Here is a 23,280-nt window from a genome sequence, read left to right as displayed (position 1 = left end):
TTGTTTTTCTTGCCACCCAGCAGGGCTAGGGGGAGGGGTCACAGAGTCACTGGCTCTCTTGGGAGTGTATGGATGAACTGAATTCTGGAGATAAAGAGGATACCGCCCTCCCCTTGCCCCCCACCCCCCTTATTTGAGAGAGGAGTGTGCTCTCCTCTCCGACAGACAATTAAGGGGACCAGATGAGAAATTATTCTAGCATGTCTGTAAGTAGCACGGTCCCAGTTTTTTGGTCTTGGATACATGAAATCTCAACGAACTTTTAAGAGACCCAAACCTGCTTATTTTGCAGGTGGGGAAACAGGTGGAGAGGGGAAGGACTAATGCAAGGACACTATATAGGGTGGAGCAGAGCCTAGAGCTCAGATTCCCAGCCCCTGTCCCCACTTCTTCCCATGACTTGCGTGTCGCTGGCGTGGGTTTCCCACCAAAGGCTGGGAAACCCACTAAAGCCTTGATTCTTTCCTTTGTCTGAGACTGGGTCTAGACCTGTCTCCCTAGAATCAGAGACAAACCGCAGGAGTCTTAGCGTCTCCTTTTCCATGTCCTTGGCGCCGCCTGGTGGAGTTGCGGAGAATTCTCAACATCCGTGGCTGCAATCCGAGACCTGGACTCAGAATGATTCACCAAGGCCAAGTTTACACTGGCGCTGGACGAGTGGGGGTGAGTGGGATGAGGAGCCTCTGCTCGCTTTGCTCAAGCTTCGGATCTTGCCCCTTCCTAACCCCCTCCTTCTTCTGGACCCCTTTCCTGTGTGCCGGTCCCCCTCACCATACAGATACATATCCTGATGGAATTGCTCCCAAAAAAAGCGTATAAAAAATGAGAGTCTGAGTCTGGGAGACGGAGGGCAACGAATCCAGACTTTATTGTCAGGGAGCGGGAAAAGGGTAAGACGTGGGTGGGGGCCAGGGTTGCTACATTGTCAAGCAGAAAGAGTTGATGGGGAGGGGAAGGCCAGTGGGGGCCGGTCCCCATCCCGGGAAGGTGGCTGGAAGGACTGACGATACGGAAACCACGGGGGAGGGAGAGGTCACACCCCCGCCCGAGTTGTACAGTGGTGTCTGGTAGGAGGGGACAGCCATGAGGTCTAGGAGCTGGGATAGGGGAGGCTACAGACTCTGCGAATCCTGCGGAAAGGGGAGGGGCGGGGGCGAGGCTTCTATTGCTTTTTGCTCACAGTTTTGCGGAAGGCGAGGAGGGGGTGGGCTTGGACTGGACACCCCTTGCCCCCCTCGGTACCCCTCGGGCGATGGGTGCTGGTGAAAAGAATGGAATTCAGACTGGGGAGGATGAAGGCGAGGGAAGGGTCTGTAGGGGCATCTACTTGGTCCCACCCAAGTGCCAGAGATGCCCCCAAGTGCTGCCCCTGCGAAGGGCCCGGCTAGACCAGGGGCGGGGGCATGGAGCGGGGCGGGCACAGTGAGGTTGCAGGCGGTAAAACCAAAGTGCTTATGAGGGACCAAGGATCCCGCCTGCTCCCCTCCCCCTGTGGAGGATGGGGGTGTTCACGGAAGCGCTTCAGTTTGGGGGTAGGGGGCCGGAGTCCCAGAGTCCGCTTATTGCCAAGAAAATCCATTTCTGTCCCCCCGGACCCCGACCATGGCTTGTGAACCCCGTTTTGTGCTAGGGTTGGGGGGGAAGGGCTGGATGTACATGGCTTTTGGGGGGGTGTCTCCAAGGGGGCTCGGGGTGAGACGGCCCCCCCTTTTCTAGGGGAGAGAGAAGGGCAGGGGGCGGGGTTCCCTGAGATCTGGGGTATTCCCCCCCTTCTGAAGCCCCCCTCCCCCACTACCCCTCCCCTTTCCTGGAACCCCGTACCTCGGGGTGGGGGGGAAGGAGAGAGATCATTCAGGGAGTGCCGGGAGGAGGGGCGGGCTGGGAGCCCGGAGGCCTGGGTCCCGGCTGGAGGTGGGGGCGTTGAATGGAGGGGGTTCAGGGTTCAGGTCAGTAGGGGGAAAAAAGGATGGGTCCGTGCGCCGTTCGGATGGGCCCGGGGGCCGGGTGGAGCAGGGGGTGGGTGATCGGCGGCCCCTGGAGAAGAGGTGCGGCTGGAGCCGGGCGCAGGGACAGCGGTGAGCCAGCTGCCGCTGCCATCACCGCAGCCACCGCCAGGGGGCTAGGGAGCAGGCCGCCGGCCAGGGACTTGGGCAGCTCCTTGGAGAAAGTCAGCGTGCCCTGCAGCAGGGAGAGGCGCGGGAAGAAAGAAGGAGAAGTCATTCTTTGGCCTTGCAAACCTCACCTCTCCCCGTGCCGGCCCACGTCCCCTTCTCCTCCCCGCTCCGGTCACCCCAGCGCCGAATACTCCAGCGCCCAGGCCTCACCGCCAGCTCCGCAGCGCCCCTAGGCTTCTTGTGACGGCTCAGTAGTGGGTTGGGCTTCCCAGCCACTCCATCTCGGTGCCGCCGGCTGGAAATGTGCTGCGGGAGCCAATAGGTAGGAGGCTATGAGCCACCAGGAAAAGAGCAATTGCCAGGAGGAGGTAGGGCTATGTGGCCGGTAATCAGACCCCAAGCAATTGGTCCCACCCCTTCTGTGGCACCAAGGGCTGATCCTGAAAAAGAGCCCTCATCCAAACTCCCTGTTCTCCCTCCCCACTTAGCAGGTGGAACTCCCTAGAATTCCTGGGAAGGGCTTTGACCCACCTGTTTCAGTTGGACCTCGGAGTTGACTTTGACGTTGCATATCTCACAGTGGAAGGTTCGGTCCTGGGCAGGGGCCTCTGGTTCCCCCGGAGTGGGAGGCCCCAGCCTAGGGTAAGCTTTGATGGGGCCCAGCCCACTTCGGGCCTCCAGAATTGTCTTGTGCTTAGTACCTGGAACCCACAGAGGTCAGGAGGTAAGGAGTGGAGGAAAAATTCTTCAAGCCTACTAGGCTTCAAACACCCACATTCCCAGTTACAATATGGGAGGGCATCAAGTGTGGGGTTTTCCCACAGGCCGCTTGGGACCCTCCCAGCCAAACACAGGGTGGGTCAGGGGACAATCATAGGTAAAAGAAGTAAGATGGGAGGGGGACCGAGGAAGTAAGGGCTAAGGAATGAGGGAGATGATTAGGGAGGGAGATAGGCTGGTAGGTCTTAGAGAGCACAGGGATATGAGAAGCCAGGGGAGTTAGGATGTAGGGACAGGAGTGGGCTAAGGACAGGGGAGGAGGGTGGGACCAGGAGGGGAGTCATACCTTTGTTATGTGCCTCAAGCTGGGACAGGGAGTTCACTGCCACCTTGCACAGAGCACAGTAGAGCAGCCGCTTGGCCTTTTCCTCCTCTTCCTTGCTACCCCCAGGCAGGGAAGCTGGGGCTGGAGTGCCCCCTTCAACCTTGGTGGCACCCTGACCAGTCTCCAGAATGCTGGGAGAGGATGGGGAGCCAGGCTGTTTCTCTGGGGATCCTGGGGCTGGACCCAGTCCATTCTCCACGGAAACTGTTGTTGGGGGAGAAACATAGGGGTCACCCCAGATGACTTTTGGAGAAGATTCTTTATGTGGAGGAGACCCACCCCCACTTCCTGGAGGGCAAGAGCCCAGGAGTCCCCACCCTGTGACAACATGCATGCTCTCATGCCCTGGGCCAGAGCCAGATGTGGTCCAGCTGCTGCAGGCTGGGTGTGAGATTGCTCATTCTGTATAAGCTGGGAATGGCTGAGTGGTCCAGCCCCACCGGCCTCCCCTTCAGGGTGAAGCTGGCAGCCAACCTAGCTGGGGGAGAGGCATGGAACAAGGATTCACCCCTCAATGGCCTGCCAGCTGGCCTGGGCTTCCTGCCCAGTCAGCCCCTTCCCAGAGTCCTGCCCAGTCCTCAGGGAGACATGCCAAAGAATTCTAGGAAGCGACAGAGGCAGGGCGAGTGAAGAGAGGTCGCAATAGACAGACACAGACATGGTAAAAGGGAAACAGAAACAGCAGAACCGGAGAGGGAAGAGACAGGGATGCGGGCTGCTCTATAATTCATGGCTCGATTAAAGATGCACAGGCCCTAGGCCTCAGCGCTGGGTTCTGGCCTCTGTACAGGGGAAACTCTAGTACTCCCATTCTTGCTCCAGCAGCCGATCCAGTATCCGGGTCATGAGGAGGCTGGTGGTGGGGGTAGGGAGCTGGTGGAAGGGGCCCTCCTGACCCCTGCTTGTCTATAGTGTGATCTTTCCCTTTATTTTATTTATTCATTTCTGACATCCTTTATGTCCATTCCAATCCAGACAGCATACTCACATGTCAGTCTGGACAGGACTTCATAGCTTACAAAAGCAGGGCAGGTATCATTATCTCCTTAGAGAGATCTAGGAACTAAATGAGGTTAATATGCATAAAACATCTAGAATGGTGCTATTCAAGAAATGTTATCTACCTACCACCACCATCATCATCACCATCATCCCCATTTGACAAGAGAGGTTATCAAATGAACCCAAGATCATGAGGCTGAGAAGCAGCCAGAGCACAGTTAGAACTCAGCTCACCTGCCCACGCGGTCTGTGCATCCTGGAGGGATGCAGGGTGTGTGCGTGTGTGTGTGTGGTGTGACAGTAGGGCCTGGTTCCCAAGCTGGGGGTGCAGATGTTTGGTTCGCATTCTGCTTAGGGTGGCACAGGAAGGACAGACAAGGATAAAGAGGAAATGGGTGTTGGGTCTCTTCGGAGTTGGCCATGACTGACATATGATGTGGTAATTCCACAGTGGGGGTGGCTCATATCTTACTGTCTTGATATTCCTTCTTTCCAGTTTCTGGGCTGGGAGTATGGTTGAAAATGGCCACTAGCCATGAGAGAAAAAGAATTTCAGAGTTGCCTTTTGTAAACCTGGAAGAGATCGCTAAGATTTTAAAGTCTCATTCCTCTATTTCCCAGGAAAGAAAACTCTGGCCCAGAGAGGTCAAAAGATCTACCCAAGATCATCCAGAGAGTTGCCTGGGTTTCCTGGACTCTCAGTCTTCCCTGAGGGGAGCCCCAGTGGGCAGGCCTCAGGCATCCTGACTCTCCTCTGTCCCTCTTCCCAAGATGAAGGAGCCTCTCTCTGGATTTGATGGTTTTCTTTTTCTTGAGGAAGTTTGCCAGGTGGCCTCACCCTAGCCCCTCACTGAGTCACTGGGCGGTGGGGAGGACAGACAGGAGGGACTCTGTTGAGAGGAGCTGGGGTGGGGAGGTGTGTGTGACAGGATGGAAATTTTTCATCTCTGTGCCTGGCTCCAGGACTCACCTTGGCTGGAGGTGGGGGTGCGGTGGGGGCTGAGGAAGAGAAAAATGAAAGCAGAGGAGAATTCTGGGAAGTGGGGAAGAACAGAGGAGACCAGATCAGTTGAACAATGTGGAGGAGTCAGACACACCTGGATGGGGGGCTACACCATCCCCATTTGGAGGGGTGCTTCCCGGGGGAGCTGGGTCTCCTGGTTCCCGGCTGCTAGGCTCCCTGCCTCGGGTCTTGGCAGCCTCAATGCCTTTGACTCTTCGGGCATGGCGATTCCCCTTGTAATGCGCCTCAGCCTGGCTCTTCAGGGATGGAGAAGAAAATGGAAACTGAGATCACTTTTCATCTGACCCTTCTCCCCACAGAACTCCTTTAGGCCCTGAGGCGGTCTCAGCAGGCCGCAGCGAATCTCTCCCTACACCAGTGAGATGTAAAGCCCCACTCCGAGGAGCACTGCTTATTCCTGAGGCTCGGAATAGCCTCTCAAGTTTGAGTCACTGGGAACCTGGATCCCTACCTAGCCCAGGCTCCACCCCACTACCACCCCCAGGGAGGGCCTGGTTGCTGTGTCAGGCTCCCCACCTAATCCTGAGGTGAGGGAGAAGGATCCCACACCTACAGAATCCGCAATGGGAGGGGCCTAGCAATCCAGCACGTTAGCATCCTCTTAGACTCTGGTCCTGTGTCCGCTGGCCCCGGGATCCAGGCTTTGCTGCTTGCACCCTCAGTCTGGGACTCCCAGGAGCTCTGAGGCCTGGGATCTACACTGACTACTCCCCCCTGGGTTTCATTTTTCCTGAAACTTCTGCAGACACCCTGGAGGACCCTGGCCTCAAGCCCAGCTCTGGAGACAGAGACAGCAGCAGAGACAGCTGTCAAAACAGAACTGCTTGGTTGGGGAGGGAAGGGAAGGGAAAAAAGAGGGGAGGGCTGCCTGCTATTGGGTCCCCCTGCCCCACCCTTCCCTCTTCTACCCTCCACCAGTGAGTGGAGCCAGGGTTGGCAAATGGGATGCCTATGGCTGAGGTGAAGGGGAGGCCTAAAGCTGGGTTGCTCCTAGCTCCACCCTCCACCATGTGCACCTCCTGCTAAGAACATACAATCCTAGAACCACAAAGTCACCAAGACAGGAATAGAATAGAAATAAAAGGTGTGGCTAGGCAGAAAAAGAAGACTGACAGTCCAAGGATGGCGCGGTGGTGTGCAAAGCCTGGCAGCATGGTGTGTACATGCGTGGACTGGGTAGAAAAACAGAACATTCTTTATTTTCCCCTACTCAGCAGAATGAGGCTCTGCTGTTTTTCTCCGGATGCTCTTGGAAACTGCACCTCACAAAGGCCCCTCTCGACCCAAACAGAAGTCCCAAGGGAGCCTTGGAGGGAGGAAATCTGGGAGGCCAGACACCTAGGTTCTGAGTTTTGGGTGTCTTCTCCCCATGGGAAAGTCCCACAGGAGGAAGTGGGGGCCAGGCCTTGTGTGTGATTTGGAGGGAGGGTGGAGAGAGGAGGAAGCCAGGGGGTTAGAGGGAAGTGGGTGGGCCAGGGAAGGAGCTTAGCAGAGGCCAAGGAAGGCACAGGCTCTGGAGGGGACCCATGACCTAACTCAGCCCTGCACCCAAGGACCAGTAGGCCAGAGGCCACACTCCGCCCAGACACTTACGGCCACCTATGTTCCAAGAAGTTCTGAGCCAGGGCTGCTCAGCCCCCAAGGGAGGGAGGGACCATCCTTAGTGGACTTGACACTTCATGTGGAAACACACAGCCATCTCTTATCCTTCTCAAGTGCCTTCTAGTATCCCCTGCCCCTCTGTGGTACCCTATTCCCTGCTCTCCCCCTGGCATCCCCTGAATCCCCGCCTCTCCCCCAGAGTTCCCAGCCTCTGTCCTCTCCCAAGACACCCCTGGGTGGCCCTGCTCCACTCACTGGGTGGGAGAGTGGCTGGGCTTCTTACCTGAGAATTGAAGCGGATCTGACAGACATTACAGGAAATGATGGGCCGCTTGGTCTTGAGCAAGGGTCCCCCAAAAGTGTGAGAGAGCACAGCCTTCTGCACAGGGTCCATCTGTGGAGGCAGGCTGGGGTGAGCCAGGAGCCCCAGCATAAACTCATGTCCATCATCCCCCCAGTGGCAGCAGCTGGGTTGAACGAAAGTCCCCAGAGCCTCCTCCCTGTCCCAAACTTGGAGCCTGTCATCCCTCATCCCCCCGCAGCCCAATCTTCATAGCACGACAATGGACCTGAGGGATTGGCTGGCCCAGTGCTCCCATGTGACAGGAAGTAGAAGTGGTTTGCCTAAGGTCACACCACGAGACTCCTCTCGGTCTATCATACCACGAAGATCCAACTGTCACCTTGACCTGTCTCCTACAGCCAGGCTGATCTTCCCAAGGCCCACTGACAGGAAGTCTCAAAGCACCCCACATCCTAGGGCCTTCAGCTAAGACCTTTTTTATCCTCCCCTCTCGAGCAAGACTGTCCACTAAGCCAAACTTCTGGTCCCAGGAGACATGTTTCCCACTTTCCCATCTTTGGGCCCCAGGTTACCTTCACATACTCATTCCCTGGGCCTCTGTAATGCAACAGCTTCTAGAGGAAGTAAAAGCACTCAGGAGAGAGTAGGTGGCTCTAGCGAATGATGGGGCGTAAGTGGGGGACCCTAAGAAGCTGGGCTGGCCCGAGGCAGCCTAGAGATCTTCTGAACTCTATCTCCCAGATCACAGGGCTTCTGACCCAGAGCGCCCAGGGGCAGGGCTATGGGGCTTGGTGGGATTAGGAACAGTCTCTGCCCCCACCCTGGGTCAGCAGATAGCTTTGCATTCTCCTGCCAAGAGTTCACACAAGGAGGGGAGAGGATGGGAGTTTTTGTCGGAGGCCTTCTGCTATCAGGGGCTGAAGCCAGGGGCCTAGAAGCACAAGCACTGCTCACTGTGCGGTCCTCCTCCCTTCTGGCCCGGAAGGCAGTCAGGGAGAGGCAAGGCTGGAGTGCAGCTAAGGCTGAGCGGGGTTGCGTGCGCCTCTTGGACCTCTCATAAAAATGGAACCAAATTAGAGCTGAAATCTTATCTTCCAGTAGAAGGATCAAGTAAAAACATAGTTGTCGGGAACGTGGGGGTCCTTAGCTCCTTAGCTGAGTCCCCCCCCTGTGCCCAGGACTTCATGGTTCCCAATGAGACACTGGTGAGAGACAGGAACGTGAAGCAGGGGGAGGAGGGACCTCCTCAAGTCTGGAAAACCCACACATCCTGGTTCCCCTCTGCTCTCCCCAGTAGTCTCCCTGGCTGGTCACGGGTAATGTCAGGAAAGAAGCTTTAGCGTCCCTGTGAAATGGGCTGCCCCATTTGGTAGTGGCAGAGGCAGGAACCATGACCAGGTTCAGATAATTGGTCTGACTGACAAGTGTCAATGTCTTGGCCTGTCCTTGCCTGGAAGCAGCCCCTCGCAGGGGCTCACTTTTCATCTTCTGGAAGTCTAGGACTATTCAAAGAAAAGCCAAACAGGGGAAGAAATGGGTGTGTCCGTGTGTGTGTCTGGGCAGGCTGTGATCAATCTGTGCATGGGTGGAGTGGGAAGGAGTGTCATGGGCTGTGTGTCTATCACTTATGTATCCACATTTCTGTGTCGGGGGTTCTGCCGACGCAATGAACGGTCAGGTTGTGTAATCTTCAGCTGTGTGTTTTTCTGTGTGAATGTGTTTGGCAGAAAGAAAAACAGACCAAGTTGGAGACAGGCTTTAATCAGGAAAAGGAGGTAGATGACTGTTCTCAGCTCCCAGTCTCCAGGTATCAGCCCTTCCTATCCAGAGACCCCCCAACTCTGTCCCAGGGTTCTCCTCAGCCCCTGTGCTTCCTCACATGCTGGGTGGGGAATGGAATTCAGCCCAAACAGAAACCCAATCTGGGCCAGGAAACCTAAGTAGATTCAGACAGTAGGGAGAGAAGAGTGGGATGAAGGGGGGAGACAGAGGGCCTTGGTTCTGTCTGTGTCCCACCCCATCACCCCATCTGCTCCCCTGAGTGGCTGAGGACCCAGTGCCCCGAGGACGACCTGTGGGCTGACCATCCCAACATCTGACCCCTGAGAATGGTCCTTATTCCACTTGAGTCCTTTCTCCAGAGTTAGAACCTTTTCTCTTGTACAACCAACCCCCTCCTCAGGTTTAAGTCCATAAATACCAACCGGGGGTGGGAGTGGGCAGGGAAGAGGGAAGCAACCCAGGCAGGTTGGTCCTTGCCACCCTCTGCTCCAGGAACTGAGGAAACACCAGGCCGAAGATGAGGGCTCATGGGCCCAATCCCTGCGCAGGTGGAATGTGAGCCACTGAAGTGCTGCTTCAGGCCAAGGTCAAGAGGCCCTGGTGACCTAGATGAGGGCTCTCTGGGGAGGGGAGGAGGCCAGCATCTCCCAGAGCCCATTCCACTCCAGAGCCCCTTCCCTAGGAGTTTGGCCTAGACACTGCCTGGAAAAGTCCACAAAACGATCCCCTCCCACCTGCCCTCCAACAGCAGACAGGAAGGGGAATTGCTCCCTGAAGCTGGGGCAAAATGAATTAGGAAGGGCAAGGGGGAGGGGAGGGAGGAAACCAGATCAGGAACAGGAGGGGGGGCTATGATTATATTTCCTTCCATTGCCCTTTATCTGATGGCACCTGCTGCCCCTTGTTTGACCATCCCATTTCCCCATCCCCCCCAAATAAAGGTGAAATGGGAAGGGGGTGGAATCTTAGGGATGGGAAGACCTGAGAGACAGGATGGATAGAAATAGGAAAGAGAGGGAGCGAGGGGTGTCCAAAGAGCAGGTGGAAGCTGGTGGGGGAGGGACGCTGGGAAGGAGAGAGGCTGGGCTGGGGGTCAGGGCTGGTTAAGAGGGATCTGAGCGGCTCGGTAATTTGAGGGTAGGTGTAGCCTGAAGACTTGGGGGACTCCAAGGTTCTGAGAAGCAGAGACCGGGGTACCCAGTATAGTGGCAGCAGTCTGGGGGCGCCAGCTGGGATCCAGAGATTGGTTGGGGCCGTGCCGGTTGTGGGGGATGGGCCGGGTAACCCGAAGACAAGACGAAGGGAGAGGTAGCTAGCCCAGCAGGGGCGGGCGGAGATGGAGTGGGGGTGGGGGGCGCTGCGGCAGCGGCGGGAGCCAGGGAGAGAGGAGGGGCCGGGTGGCTTACCCTGCGGGACCCGGGGGGCCGCGGCTCCATGGCCCGGGGTGGCGGTCCCGGGCGGGGGACCCGAGCCTGGCCGGGCCGGGCAGGCCAGGGACGCGGCTCTTGTTGCCCGGGTGGCTTGGGGCTGTGCGGCCGGGCCAGCCCGGAGAAGGGGAGGCGGCACCGGCCGGGACCGGACCCGCCCCGGAGGCGGGGCCGAGGGCGGGCAGAGGGAGGGGGCGGGGATAGAGAGTCTAAGAGGGGATGAAGGGGGCTAGGGAGAAAAGAGGAGAGGAGGGGATGTCCATGTCCAGACACTCATTCCAGGGAAGACCTAGTCCTGGCGAGGGGCCACCTCGGCCTGGCGATGGGGCATTGAACAGATGACTTCAGTTCTCCTTCACTAGGGACCCTTGCTGGGTCTAGTGTCCCCACCTATACTATGGACGACCCTGTTTCTCTACATTTCAGGGACGACCCTGTTTCTCTACATTGGACATTTCTCCTTTCTTTCATCCCTTCCTCCCCGACCTTCTGTGCTCTACTGACAGCCTCTCTTCCTAGTCACCAGACCATCATTCCCCTGCTTCTTCTGGACACGGGCCCTTTGACATGTCACTTCCTCTACTAGGGACGGGAAACCGAGCCCAGGTACGCAGGAGTCAGGCACTGCTCTCTCAGTGACTCCTCTGAACGTTTGGAGCCTAGGGTAGAACCGACCTCAGACTGGGGGCATCATTCCCAACCATCCCTCACCTCCTCCTCTCGCCCGCCACCTGCTGGAGAACCAGGCTCCCTAAGAATTTATGCTTCGTGCACTTGCTGCCCTCTGGCGGTCCAATGGGGGCCGCACTGGGGCACGAGAGGCAGGAGGGCAGAGGAGCCCTCTCATCCTCTCTAGACAGGTCCTAAGATTCCCTGTCTCATCTCTGGATCTCATCCCCTCCCATTCCATCTAGGGCAGAGAGATAAGTGAAGCAGGGTCTTGGATATAGACAGAGGCTGTCTTCGGGAGACAGTGAGGGATGTCCAAGGGCAGAGGGACACATAATGCAGGGAGGGGGTGTAAGGGGTAGGAACTGCCCAATTAGGAGAGAGATCTGGAGGCGTTAGTCCAGGGAGGGAGAGACTGTGCCATAAATAATACCACCACCACCACCTAATGTTGGTTGAGCCCTTGGAATGTGCCAGCCTCTGTACTGAACTCTTTGCATGGATTATCTAATTTAATCTTCAAACCACTATTCGAAGTACTATTATTATCTTCATTTTATAGATGAGAGAACTGAGGTTAAATAATTTGCCCAAGGTCATAAGCTAGGAAGTGGCTGAACTGGGATTTGAATTTAAACCTGGGCAGCCTGACTCCAAAGCCATGTTCTTAACTGCTGCACAGTACTGCCAAAGGCCTGTCTGCAGCTTTTCTGCAGTCCTCATTCCCCTGCAGAATTTGACACTATTGATGCAGCCCGCCACACTCTCTCGCTTGGCTTCTCCAACTCTACAGGAACCTGGTTCTGTCCCCTCCCCCTCCATCTCCTTTGCTGCAGCTTCCTCCCGGTTCCCACTATCTAATTCTGCTTATTCCCCAAGGCTGAGGCCTTGGCCATACTACCTTTCTCTCTCTGATCCACCCTTAAGTTAACATAATAGCAATAACATAATAACCATAACAGCTAATACTGATTGAACATTTTACTTTGTGCTAGGCAGTATGATTTTGCAATATGATTCTCACAACTTTGTGAGTTGGTACTATTACTATCTTATTTAACAACTGGTAAAATTGAGGTTCAGAGTGATTAAGTAATTCGCCTAAGGTCACACAGCCAGTACTTTTAGGACGTCAGTTCATATCCTGACAGATGCCAAAGTTGGTGCTGCTCAACACGCTGCTGCACTCTCCAAGCTTATCCACACTCATGGCTTTAGATAGCTCCTCTTCATTGGAAGCAGTGGAACCAAGAACCTTGGGGGAGTCAGGAACCCTGGATTATCCCCGTGAGGACAAAGTAGCTTTGCGACCTTGGGCAAATCAGTTAACTTCTCTGGGTCATGGTTTCCTGATCTATAAAATGGGGGAAATGATGGGAGACCAAAGGGTAAGTGTAAATCAGTTATTTACATGGGAGCAAAGTAGTCCCAGCACCCTCTGTTCCAGTCACACTCAATCAATTGTACTTTCTCAAGTGCTCTTTCCTACCTCTTGTTCATACTATTTGCTTCAGTCTGGAATGTTCTCTAAGGCTTCTTTTAGAATGCTGCCACTAATTCTTCAAAGCCCAAATCACGTCATCTGTTGCAGGTTCAACCCCTTTTTCCTCTCCTCTCTCTCTTGCTGTAGGGACCACCACATTCAGCATGCCTTTCTTGACACCCTCTTGGACTCCCATACAAGCTAAATGCCTCTGACACATCTCTGCTCACACTATAGGGTAATTGTGAACTTGTTATATTTCCTACTAAACCGTGAATTCCCCAAAGGCATGGACTGAGTCTTGTGTCCTTGACACCAGGTACAATGCATGGCACACAGTAGGTGCTCAAAATATATATATTTTTCGTTCGCTCGAATCATTGTTAGTGTCTCTGTCACAATTTTATTAACTCTTCCTCTATTTTGCTTTGCAGATCACGGCATACGTATCTATATTTCTCCCTTGAATATAAGCTCCTTCAAGATTGGACTATATCATATTCACCCTCATGTCTCCATCGGATCTAGAACGGTGCCTTGCTTATAGTCAGTACTCAATTTTCTCACCTGTAAAACAAGGACAAAATCACAGCTACCTCATAGGGTTGCTATAAAGATTGAAGTATGAAAATCAATTTGTAAACTTCAAAGTGAAATGCAAATGTTGGTTTGGATTCTTTGGGAGGGATTTGGAGGAAGCAGCTGTAGTATCAAGAGAACCCTATTTGGAGTCAGAGGCTATGGGTTCAAATCATAGCTTAGGCACATACTATGTCAACTTAGATAAATTACTAAACCTTTCTGAGCCTTAGCTCCTGTCTTCCCATTTATCAATCAGGAACAGTAATGTCTACCTTTTTGGGTTGTGGTAAAGATTACATGAGATCACGCATAGAAACATCTACTGCAGTGCCTGGTGCATAGTTGATGCTCAGTACATGTTTGTAGCTGAATACGGTTTGATGGTGGGTTATTTGAGTTGAATAAGACTGACTTCCTCCAAGCCTTTAGCTCTAGCCCAGTCTCCAGGCCCCAAATTCCAACTTCTGTTAGACATACTTGGCTCAATATCCCAGTGGTACACCAACTCACCGCGTCCTACAGGGAGTTCAGCAGCTTCAACCCAGGTCAGCTTCCTCCCCAGCCCTCTGCCCCTGTCAAGGTGACTTCTTCCTCCCAATCACAGAGGCCTGAAGCCTGAAGTCGTTCTTGACTCATCCTCTCTCTTCTCCCCAACCCCCAAACATGAGCTGGTCTCCAGGGTCTGTCAATATTTCCTTGGAAACACCTCACCCATCTTCCTTCCTCTCCATTCACACTGCCACTGTCACCACCACTGGCCCAGTCTGGCACCCAGGCTTCCCTGTAGGCCCACATGATTGGCATAGGCTCTTAACTGGCTACGCTCCTCCAGCCTCTGCTCCCTTCCATCCAGCTGCCCCACTCACCTTCATCGAACACTGCTTTTACCAAGTCGCTCCTCTGCTCAAGCATGGATAATGGCTCTCCATTTCATATTGTATTAAGTCTAGACAACTTTACCAGCCCTCCAAGCCCTACCCCACTGATCCAACTCACCCAACTGTGAACTGCAGAGAGCTGGAACTTACAAACAGGCATGCTTACACCCCTGCTTATGCCCTCTTTCTTGCTATCACTATATTTCTGGATATCCTATCATCCCTCCCCCCTCCCTGTACTCACTATCACCAATTTAGGTCTGGTTACTTCTTTAGATGGTAGACTAGATGAGATGATTCATAGAAAACACCTAGCAGTGTCTAGCCCACAGCAAGACCTCAGCGAATATTAGCTATTAGTGTTATTGTTCTCCATAGTACACCAGATCGCCAACAATACTTGTAATTGACTAGAAGTAAGGGAGGTGGGTTTCTAAGTTGAGATAAGGAATTAGATACAAGGAGAAGAGGGCAAGGATGGGCCCGAGAAAGAGCTGGGGTCACAGAAGGGTGGGGAAGACGCAGGCTGCTACTCACAGTGCTGTAGTTGCTGAAGAGGCCCAGGGTGGGGGCCGGCTCCAGTGGGAAAGGCAGGATTTGCTTGAGGTCCAGTGGGGGCTGCATGATTGGGGGCTGCCGTAGCAGAGGGAGGGGCCCTGCCCGGCTCAGGCTGCCTGAAAGGCAGAGAAAACATGATGTGGGGCAGGAAGATTGAAGTTCAGGAGCACCACCCAAGCCCATCAGTCCCACTCCCCAGCTGGGGCCCCCACACTCAGCAGCGTGACACCTCCTTCCCTCCCCACTACCCCAAGCACACACACTTCCCCTGCTTGTCGGCTCCGGAGCAATGGAGCAAGGCGCCCTGTGGGTCTGGGGGAGGGTGCACGCCAGTCCTTCCCTTCTGGGTGGTTTTCACTTCCCCTTTCTCCAGCCTCCCTTCTGTAAGACCTTTAGGCATTTTACAGACCCAGGAAGAGCACAGACCTCTGCAGGCCAACAGCAGGACTTGGGAACGCTGAGTCCCTGGCCACTCCCTTCTTTTGGTTTTGCTTTTCCCCCAGGGAATCCCAATAGCTAGGTTTCACCCCAGGGAGAACAGAGTCAGGTGGGTGATTAATCCCACTGCCCAGAGGGGAATACTGAGGCCTAGATTTGGAGGAGGGCTACTGAATCTTTCAGGCTCCCCAAAGAGTTTTGATTTTGTCCCAATCATAATTCTTAATCAACTGTCCACATCTCTGGGTGTGCGTAGTGGGTGAGCGGTGTTCGCTCTGGGAGGTGGACTGCCTGCAGCCTTTATCAAGGCCCCTTCTCCCAACCTTCCTGTCTCCCCCATGCTCCTCTCTATAACAGGGAGTGTTCAGCTCCAGCTCAGCAGGAGGAACCAGGACCCAGCCTCTGGGAGGGGAATGCCTGGGTCTGACCCAAAGGGGAAATGAAAGTCCAGGCCAGCCGCCCCACTATCCCCTCCCAACCTTCTTCTCCTCCCCGCAAGTCACAGGAGGAACCCCACCAGGCTCCAAAGGTGGCCCAAAGGCTCTCAGGACCCCTCTGGGCTTCGGTTGGCCCAGCTCCCTTCTGTGACCTCCCTGTCCACCACTCGGGGGAACTCTGGCTGCCCTCCACTGCTCCAAGCTCCTGCCAGCAACAGGGGTTCCCAGGAACAAAGGCAAACCCAGGAGCCTGCAAGCTTGGCCCTGTCCTCCTTTGACCTTACTGGGGCAGAGGGCCCCCCAGATCCTTTCCTGCTCCCTCCATAGAGACTGCCCCTTTTCATACCTTTAGTTTCTGGTGCCTGCTGCCCCCAGGCAGTGGCCTGGCCCTGGCCCCCCAGGGGCCTGGGCCTGACAGCGTCCCCTTCCCTTGGTTCTGCCCCCTGCCCCCTCCCTTGCTAGCACCCCCCCAGTCCAGTCAGTAGAATCAGCCAATCAGAATCCTTCAAAAGTGGGGCAGAGGGGAGGGCGGGGGAACAGGGATTAGGGGAATCAGAGGCTAGAGGGAGGGGGTGGGGAGGGCTCAGGCACAGCTGGGGGCGGGGAGCTGGTCCAGAAAGGTCTGGAGGGGTATCTCTCTTCCACTCACTGCTAGGACTGGGTGGTCAGCGTGCCTGAGGCGGAGGGGGGGAAGGGGGGGTCAAGGGTGCGGGGAAATTGGGCTCCAGATATCTAAGGGTTGAAGGAAAGGCAGGATGCTTGGCTTGGCCCTTGGGCCTCTGGGGGTCTGTATACCCTGTGTCCATTCCCTCAGAGCTGGGATGGGGTAGGGGGAGAGCTGGGAGGGAGGGAGGGAGGGAGGGAGAGAGAGAGAGAGAGAGAGAGAGAGAGAGAGAGAGAGAGAGAGAGAAAACAGACAGACAAGTGTGAATGAGAGAGAATGGGAAAGACTGACAGAAGCAGGAATAAGTGACTGACAAGGGGACATAGACACATAGAAAAAAGGATAGAGAACAATGGAGAGATGGAAGAGAGTAAAATGAGAGGAAAAAAACATACACTGCCGAAAAGCTGGACACAGAACAGGAGACTAGGGTAGAAAGACCAAATGACAGAACAGAGAGAGCAAGGCAGTGAGAGAGCAGAGAGGGACCGACAGACAGATGGGGCAGTTCGACCATCACCCCTTCCTGGTCTGCCCCCTCATGGCTTCTCCTGTCTGTGCCCCACCCCCCTCCTGCCTGGCACACAAGACCAGGGCAGCCTTAATGAGCCCCGGGTGGCATCAGGAATGGTGAGAGAAACCTGAGCGCTCCCAGAGTCCCCGGCACCCAGCAGCCACCTTTAGCAGCTGGTTTGGGGCTGGCACTTGCTCCGCCCCAGAGCGCCAGAGAACTCAGTTCCTTGACCCTTTCTGGGGCTGTAGATTATCTAGGCCCCCGTTTCTCAAACACCCACCTCAGAGGAGAGAACTAAGTTCCAGAAAAGGCAATGTATTGAGGAGCTGTTATGTTCCAGGTAATGAATTCTGAGTATTATCACATTTAACCTCTGAGGTAGTGATGATTCTATGGGGTAGCGAACACTATTTTTCCTATTTGACATGAGAGGAGACTGAGGTTCAGAGAAGTTGAATAACTTGACTGATGTCACACAGCTTATAAGTATCAGAGCTGGGATTTAAATCAAGATCTGTTACACTCTGTAGCAAATTCTTTCCCCGCTGCATAAACCCAAAGGGCTCTAGTCTAACTGTGAAGCAGAGATCTGAGCGCAGGCTTCCATCTTGTTCAAGGATAAGAAAGAAGAGCAAGTTCCATGCATTTCCTGGGACTGGAGGAAAACATGGAGCAGTCACTTAGTTTCGACTGGCAGCAACTCATCTTTTCCACTGACGTGAGCCCTGGAAGGATGGGGGGAGGGCAGAGGGAGGGAAGGGGAAGTAGGAGGAAGGGGTGAAATGAGGATGAAGTAAGGGAAGCAAGCAAGGTGGGCAACTGGAGATTCACTTGTCTCCTCAGATTCTTGGGTCCATTCCACTTTGAGATCTAAGGTGGGGAGAGGGGCAGATAGCAGCTTATAGGACGAGTGGGCAGAAGCAGAGCTCTTGGTTTCACGTAGCCCAAGCCTCAGTTACCTCCCTACCCCTTTCTGAGAATAGTAACAGTTGCCACTTTTTGAGGACTTACTATATGCCAGGCACTTTACATCGTCTCAGTGTGGACGGCGCCACTGCTCACTAGCTGGGTGACTACTACTTAGTTCCTCGGACTCTCAGTCTCATCTGTCATTTGTCAAATGAGAACAGTACCTGCCTCATGGAGTTGTTGAGAGGATTGAACGAATCCATGTACAGTGCTGGCATGCCAAAGGGAGCTCAATAAATGTTTGCTAAATAAATTAATCTTCATCTTATAGGTGATGACGATCAACTCAGAGAGGGAGAGTTACTTGACTAAGATCACACAGCTAGTGAGGGATTTGAACCTGTCTGGCTCCAGAGACAGGGCTTTCAAGCACTACACATTTCTGGGTAGACTAACAACGAGAGGGGGAAAAGGAGGACTGTAGTAAGGTCTGGGAAAGCAGGAAATGAGGTAGGAAATTCAGAGCTTCTGACATTTGGCTAGGGGAGGGTTTCAGGTGTGTTTGGAGGAGGGGGTGGAGAGCAAACTGGAGTGCGTGTGTGCAAGTGCGTCACATGTATGTCAGGCAGGGCAGGGAGGAGCTGAGGCCTGGCTGGGGCAGGCCACTCCAGAGGGTAGGTAGCTCATTAGAGTAATTACCTTCAACAGATAGAGCCCCACCCAGCTCTGTGGGGAACTGCCAAATCTTTTATTAAAGACAGTTCCCAATGAACTTTAGAGGGGTGAACTCAGACCCTTGGATGGATGTCCGTCTGTCCATTTCTGTGCCTCACCGAGCCCTAGGCACTTTGATCCTGCTCAGGTTTCCCCTCCAGCACTAAGCCACAGCTGACTCCTTTCATCCCACTTTTCCTTCCTCTCTCTTCCCCAGAAATTCTGGCCTGGTCAGAGTCCCAGCCTCTTGGCTATCTTAGGTTGGGTCTGGGGCTTCAAGCCCTTGTGATAAAGAATGGGAGTGTCTGCTGTGAGCTGGCTCAGGGAGTGGCCCAGTCTGGGTAGGAACAGGAGCCACGAAAGGTGTTAGGGTAGGGCTGTGAGTTAGTGTTGGTCTGGAGAATGGGCCAGGATGAAATTCAGATTAGAGAGAGAGGCATCAGGATTAGGGTTACAAGTTGTGTTAGAGCCCAAGGTGGTGAAAAGCACGGAGGTCAGACCCGGGTTAAAATGGGAATTAGACTCTGGGGCCAAGGGAGAAATTGGATTGGAGTCGGGACTGGAATCTCATCTCTAATCCATCTCTTTTTACCTTCAGGCCTTTTGGCCTCTTCTCCCTCTCGAGAAATGACCGATATTGGGGGTTGAGAGAGAGAGCCTTGAATCAACCCTTGGGTCTTGCCTTCTTGACCAAATTCCATGTAAATGTCCCCTTCTGCCTCAATTTCCCCCATCTTGGCAAGAGACAGGCTGAGGGCTGGAAAGGCTTTGAAGTCAAAGATGAAAGCAAGCAGGGGGTGATTATGAACAACTACTCAAAACATCATTCCTAACAACCCCTGGGGGTAGATGTGGGTGGGGACAAGGCCAAAGGGAGGAGGTGGCCAGGAAGGGAAGGGAGGAAAAAACGCCTGGGACATTTTCACAACCTGACAGGAAAGGGCTCTCCCCCTTTACCACACTAGGGGCCCAGTCGGCGAGGACAGTAAGAAAGACCTGGACCAGGGAACCTGAGCCCAGAACCACCACCCTTAAACCTGGGCCCACAGTCTAGATCTTGAGCAGACAGGTTGGGCAGGGCTTCACCTGCTGGGCAGGGCCATTATGCACAAGGGACTCAATAGACCTCAGCTTTAATAATCTGAAAACCTTAGTATGGGCCCTGAGGGTGGGGTCTAAGCCCAGGCTGGCAGTTTCCTCAGTCTCTCCTTTCCTCAAAGAGGGCTAAGGTAGGTGGGTCAACAGGCTTCCCGTCTTTGTCCTCTGTGGGCTGGGTACAGGAGGGAGTTAATTACAGTGTCCTCCAGGGAGATACGGTGAGGGTCCAGTTGGTGGATCCAGGCATTCTTCCTGCCGTGGGATGTTTGTCGGGCTGGAGCAGGTCCCTGGGCTCCTCTTTATGGCCTGCTGAGCAGGGGACATGAGGCTCACACTGGCCTATTCTGGACAAGCATGAGGCTGCCTCTGGGGCCCAGAGCCAGGATGGGGCCTGCGCCCAGGGTGGGGCCAGCAAATAGGGATTGCACAGGTTGGAGGAATGTGGAGCCTGTGCTCCAGGGACCTGAGTCCAAGGTGTGTTGGTGAGGGTCACTCTAGGGTAGACTTTGTAGATGGGTGAGAGTCTCTTCCCTGCTAGAGAAACCCTTGAGAAGGAGGCAGGCAACCAGTCAGTCATGCCTCCCTTCCCTCATTCATTTAGTAGATATGATGGGGTGCCGGGGCGGGGGGGGGGGGCGGGGGGGGGCAGGTCAGATGTAAAGTGATGAGAATGAGGAAATACAGGGGGGGATGAGAAAGAGATGAAGGAAGGCCCGAAGATGGGGAGAAAGACAGTTAGTGGGAAGTCGGCAGGGGTCAAATGAAAGAAGAAAAGCAAAACAGCCAAAGAGGCAAACAGCAGAGGGCTGAGGCAGGAAAGATCCAGGCAAGCCCTGGGGCACCAGCATGGAGCCAGGTGTCCCCAGTGGGGGGCCGGAGACCACAGGTGTCTGAGCCTGGTTGAGGGGGGGCTCCCAACATAAACAGGGCCCAGGAACCAACCTAGCCAGGGCAGAGTTCAGAGGTCAGAGGACAGAATAGGCCTGCGGACTATTTGGAAGTAGGAGCCTGGAGCCCAGCTGATGAGGAGTCCAGCACACAGCTCATCTGTCCCTCTCCTCCCCCACCCTGGGGCTCCCATGCGATGTAGGTCATGAGGATGGGGTGGCTGTGACTGAAGGGCTGTCAGAGCCCTGCGGGCGTTCCCTTCCCCCTTCCTCCTCTGGTGCCCCCCACCCAAGGTAGGGGTGGGGATGAGGGTGGGGATGGGAGTGGGGAAAGAAGGAAGAAGAAGGAAGCCGGGAAGGGCCCAGGCAGCCAGAGCAGGGAGAGAGAGGGGCAGGTCCCGGCGTGTTTGGGCAGGATGGCTGCGGAGACAGGATCCGAACCGCAGGGGCCCTGGGATGGACAGTTTCCCACCCTTTCTTCTCCCCAGCCCCCTTATCTCCAGCATTCAGGTTCCCACCTCCCACCACACACCTCGAAGCTACACCCACCGTCTTCTCCCCCGGCCCGCCCCCCACTTCCTCCTTTCCCTCTTATCCTGGGCCCAGAAGGATGTCAGAGTCAGAGCTAAGGGTGGGGGAAGGAGCTGGGGGTAGGGGGAGACGGGTCAGAACCTTTCCCTCAACTCCACCAGGCCAGGACCAGACCCCTCCCCCAGCCTCTCGTAGACTGTCATATAATATTCATGAGTCTCATGAATACGCAATGTTCTCATTATGGGGCGGGGGTCTCACTTGGCTCTGCCTGCCCCTTTACCACTCCCTAGATTATCGGGAGGAGCTGCAGCTTGGGGAAGAGGGGACCCCAAATGTGGAGCCAGATGAAGGGGGAGGGGAAACCGGTCGCTGACGGGCGGCAGCAGTCACCGCGGTGCCAGGAGGTTGGGGGTGGTTACCTACTGAGGGACCCTGGAGCCTGGAGTCGTAGAACCCACTCACCGAGGATCATGTTGGGGACCCAGGAGCCCAGGGTTCCGCGTCGCTCTGTCCCGGGGGCCGTTCTGGTCGGGCTGGGGGTGCGGGGGGAGGAGTCGGGGGAGGAGCAGAGGCCGGCCTAGGCGGAGCGGGGGCGGAGCCCGCAGCAGGTGAAGGCGGGAGGAGGGGGGACCCGGGCACCCGGGGCAGGTTCCATAAGGGGGCGTCCTGGCGACTCCTCGTCACCTCCAGCTTTCTCTTCTGCTTGATGTCCCTGGATCTCCTGGATTTACGCTCTCCTTCCTGCCAGGGCTGGAAACAAGACATCTAGAAAACGGTGCGAGGTGATGGAGGAAGCTGGAAACTGAGATGCTTGGGTTCCTGGGAAGGGCTGAGTCTGAGGGCGGGAAGTCTGGTCACGGGCTGATGTGGGCTGGGGGACGCCTAAGTACTCTGGGGAGGAACGGGGCCTGGGTTGGGTGGGTCACCTGGGTGCTCTCCAAAGTGATGGGCTGAGTGAGAGCCAGGGTGGGGGTGGTGCACGCAGAGAACGTTTGGGTTCTAGTTTGTTTCTCTCGTTTTGAAGCGGGATGCCTCGGGGCTGGGTCTCAGGTGAAATGTAGGGTTGAAAATGGATGCCAGGTTGATCTATGGCTGAGGTCCGAATGCCTAGGTCCGTAGGGAAGATCTGAGTGAAGACATTGCAATCAATGGACCCAAAGATGTGGAAATGGAACCTTGCAACTGAGATCATTAGGGCAGCCAGAAGATAACAGAAAATTCAGAACTGAGGCCCAACCTTGTAGAGATAAGCAGGATTGGGGTGGGGACAGGAGTATCTGTCCAGGGCCTGAACCCAGTGCGCTCCCCACTAAGGTGAAATGGGATTGAAGAGGGCTGGTGGGAGGTATTTGGTGAGATGGAGGGGAGGATGGAGGATAGGACAGAATGTATGAGCTGGGGAGAATGTTGGGGGTTGGGGGGGTGGGGAGGAAGAGTACAGGACACTGGATGTATTCTAAGGACCAACAAAAGGACTTGGCTGGAGACAGGCAACTGGGACGCAAGCGCAAGGCTGGAGTCTGTGAGTCTGTGAGGTATCTGGGGAAGATGCAGCTGCTATAGCCTGGACCTGTCTGTACCTGCCCCAAGAGGGAGGGTGGCAGGAAGACTTCCCAGAATGCCAAGCAGCCAGCTTCAGGCCAACCCCAATCAGAGGGAAAGGAGGTGTGACTGGGAACTAGAACACTTAGGATTTAGGGAGGGTGGCAGCGGGAAGGAAGAGGTCAGTGGAAGCGTGGCAGGAGTGGAATTTTGGAATAGTCTAGGAAGCGGAAGGGACTGGGGACTGGGATTCCTGGGTTCTGCGTGGAAGTTGGGACAAGCTGGCTAATGAAGGTACAGGAAGTTCAAGTTCCTGTTTCTGGGCCTTAGCAGTCTCTTGACTTCACCCATTGATCGTTTGAAGAAAAGATCTGTTTCTGCAGCTGCAAAGATGCTCCAGCTCAAGGGCAAAAGAATGCTGAGGTGCCAATGCCTTGGTCTTGTTCTGGTCTAGAGACCAGTGATCTCAGGGGACAGTGGCCTTGTTGCCCAAGTCTGGCCTTGGTGGAGACTATGGGGTCTCCGAGCCCATCACAGGAGGACCTCTTGCTCCCAAATTGATCTATCACCGTGCCATCCAACCCTAGCATCACAAAGCCTGCTTCTCCCCAAATCTTGTTACCCACCCCCACATATACTCCTTGCCTCTTCCTATTCTTTCTCTTCCTGGGTGGACTCCAAACAAACAAGAGTCCGCATCAGGCGTGGCTGATCGGTGATAGCTAGCGATGCCTTTGCCTTCAGCCTTATCTCCCCTCTCACACTTGCCCCAGGGACTCTGAGTTAGGGAGGTCTCAGAAGAGGGGTTGCTTAGCTTACTAAGGGGAGGCAGCTGGCTGGAGGGCGGGGTGACCTTGCAGACAGCTGGGGGGGTGGTTAGTATGGGGGGTGAATTCATTATTGATGAGCCCTGCACCCCAGGCTACTAATGAGCCCAGGCCGGCTGCTCTAATTGATGTCAAGAAACTTGAGACCCCCAGATCAGCTTGCCGCCTGCCAGCTGCCTCTCCTGA

General features: G+C 54.9%; 1 protein-coding gene and 1 long non-coding RNA gene across 4 annotated transcripts; one reads left to right on the top strand and one right to left on the bottom strand.

The window, feature by feature from the left end:
- Nucleotides 1-553: 553 nt before the first annotated feature.
- Nucleotides 554-13,147, top strand: LOC141570086 (uncharacterized). The gene is made up of 2 exons (XR_012493951.1): nucleotides 554-663; nucleotides 12,947-13,147. It is a non-coding gene; the product is annotated as an uncharacterized LOC141570086 (long non-coding RNA).
- Nucleotides 843-21,297, bottom strand: ZNF385A (zinc finger protein 385A). 3 transcript variants are annotated; one of them, XM_019724392.2, is made up of 8 exons: nucleotides 21,188-21,297; nucleotides 14,510-14,646; nucleotides 7,131-7,241; nucleotides 5,319-5,481; nucleotides 3,181-3,423; nucleotides 2,646-2,815; nucleotides 2,325-2,420; nucleotides 843-2,178 (listed from the first exon to the last, which is right to left on the bottom strand). In XM_019724392.2, exons 1-8 carry the CDS (start codon nucleotides 21,195-21,197, stop codon nucleotides 1,948-1,950), a joined length of 1,161 nt encoding a protein of 386 aa, XP_019579951.1. In that variant the 5' UTR covers nucleotides 21,198-21,297; the 3' UTR covers nucleotides 843-1,947. The 3 variants fall into 3 exon arrangements, with proteins under 3 accessions (XP_019579951.1, XP_019579954.1, XP_019579955.1); XM_019724395.2 differs by having other exon boundaries at nucleotides 1,816-2,178; nucleotides 14,510-14,642; nucleotides 21,188-21,252; XM_019724396.2 differs by lacking the exon at nucleotides 21,188-21,297 and adding an exon at nucleotides 15,752-15,849 and having other exon boundaries at nucleotides 1,816-2,178.
- Nucleotides 21,298-23,280: the final 1,983 nt, after the last annotated feature.

This window comes from Rhinolophus sinicus, linkage group LG02, assembly GCF_036562045.2.
Source record: "Rhinolophus sinicus isolate RSC01 linkage group LG02, ASM3656204v1, whole genome shotgun sequence".
Lineage (NCBI taxonomy): Eukaryota > Metazoa > Chordata > Mammalia > Chiroptera > Rhinolophidae > Rhinolophus > Rhinolophus sinicus.
Note: the sequence above shows the minus strand (reverse complement) of the source record. Positions and strands in the feature narration are given on the sequence as shown.

Coding starts and splice junctions, on each gene's coding strand:
- ZNF385A (XM_019724392.2), bottom strand. Junction 5,482..7,130: donor AGATCCGCTTCAATTCTCAG/GTAAGAAGCCCA, acceptor CCATCCCTGAAG/AGCCAGGCTGAGGCGCATTA. Junction 2,179..2,324: donor GGGGCGCTGCGGAGCTGGCG/GTGAGGCCTGGG, acceptor TCCCTGCTGCAG/GGCACGCTGACTTTCTCCAA.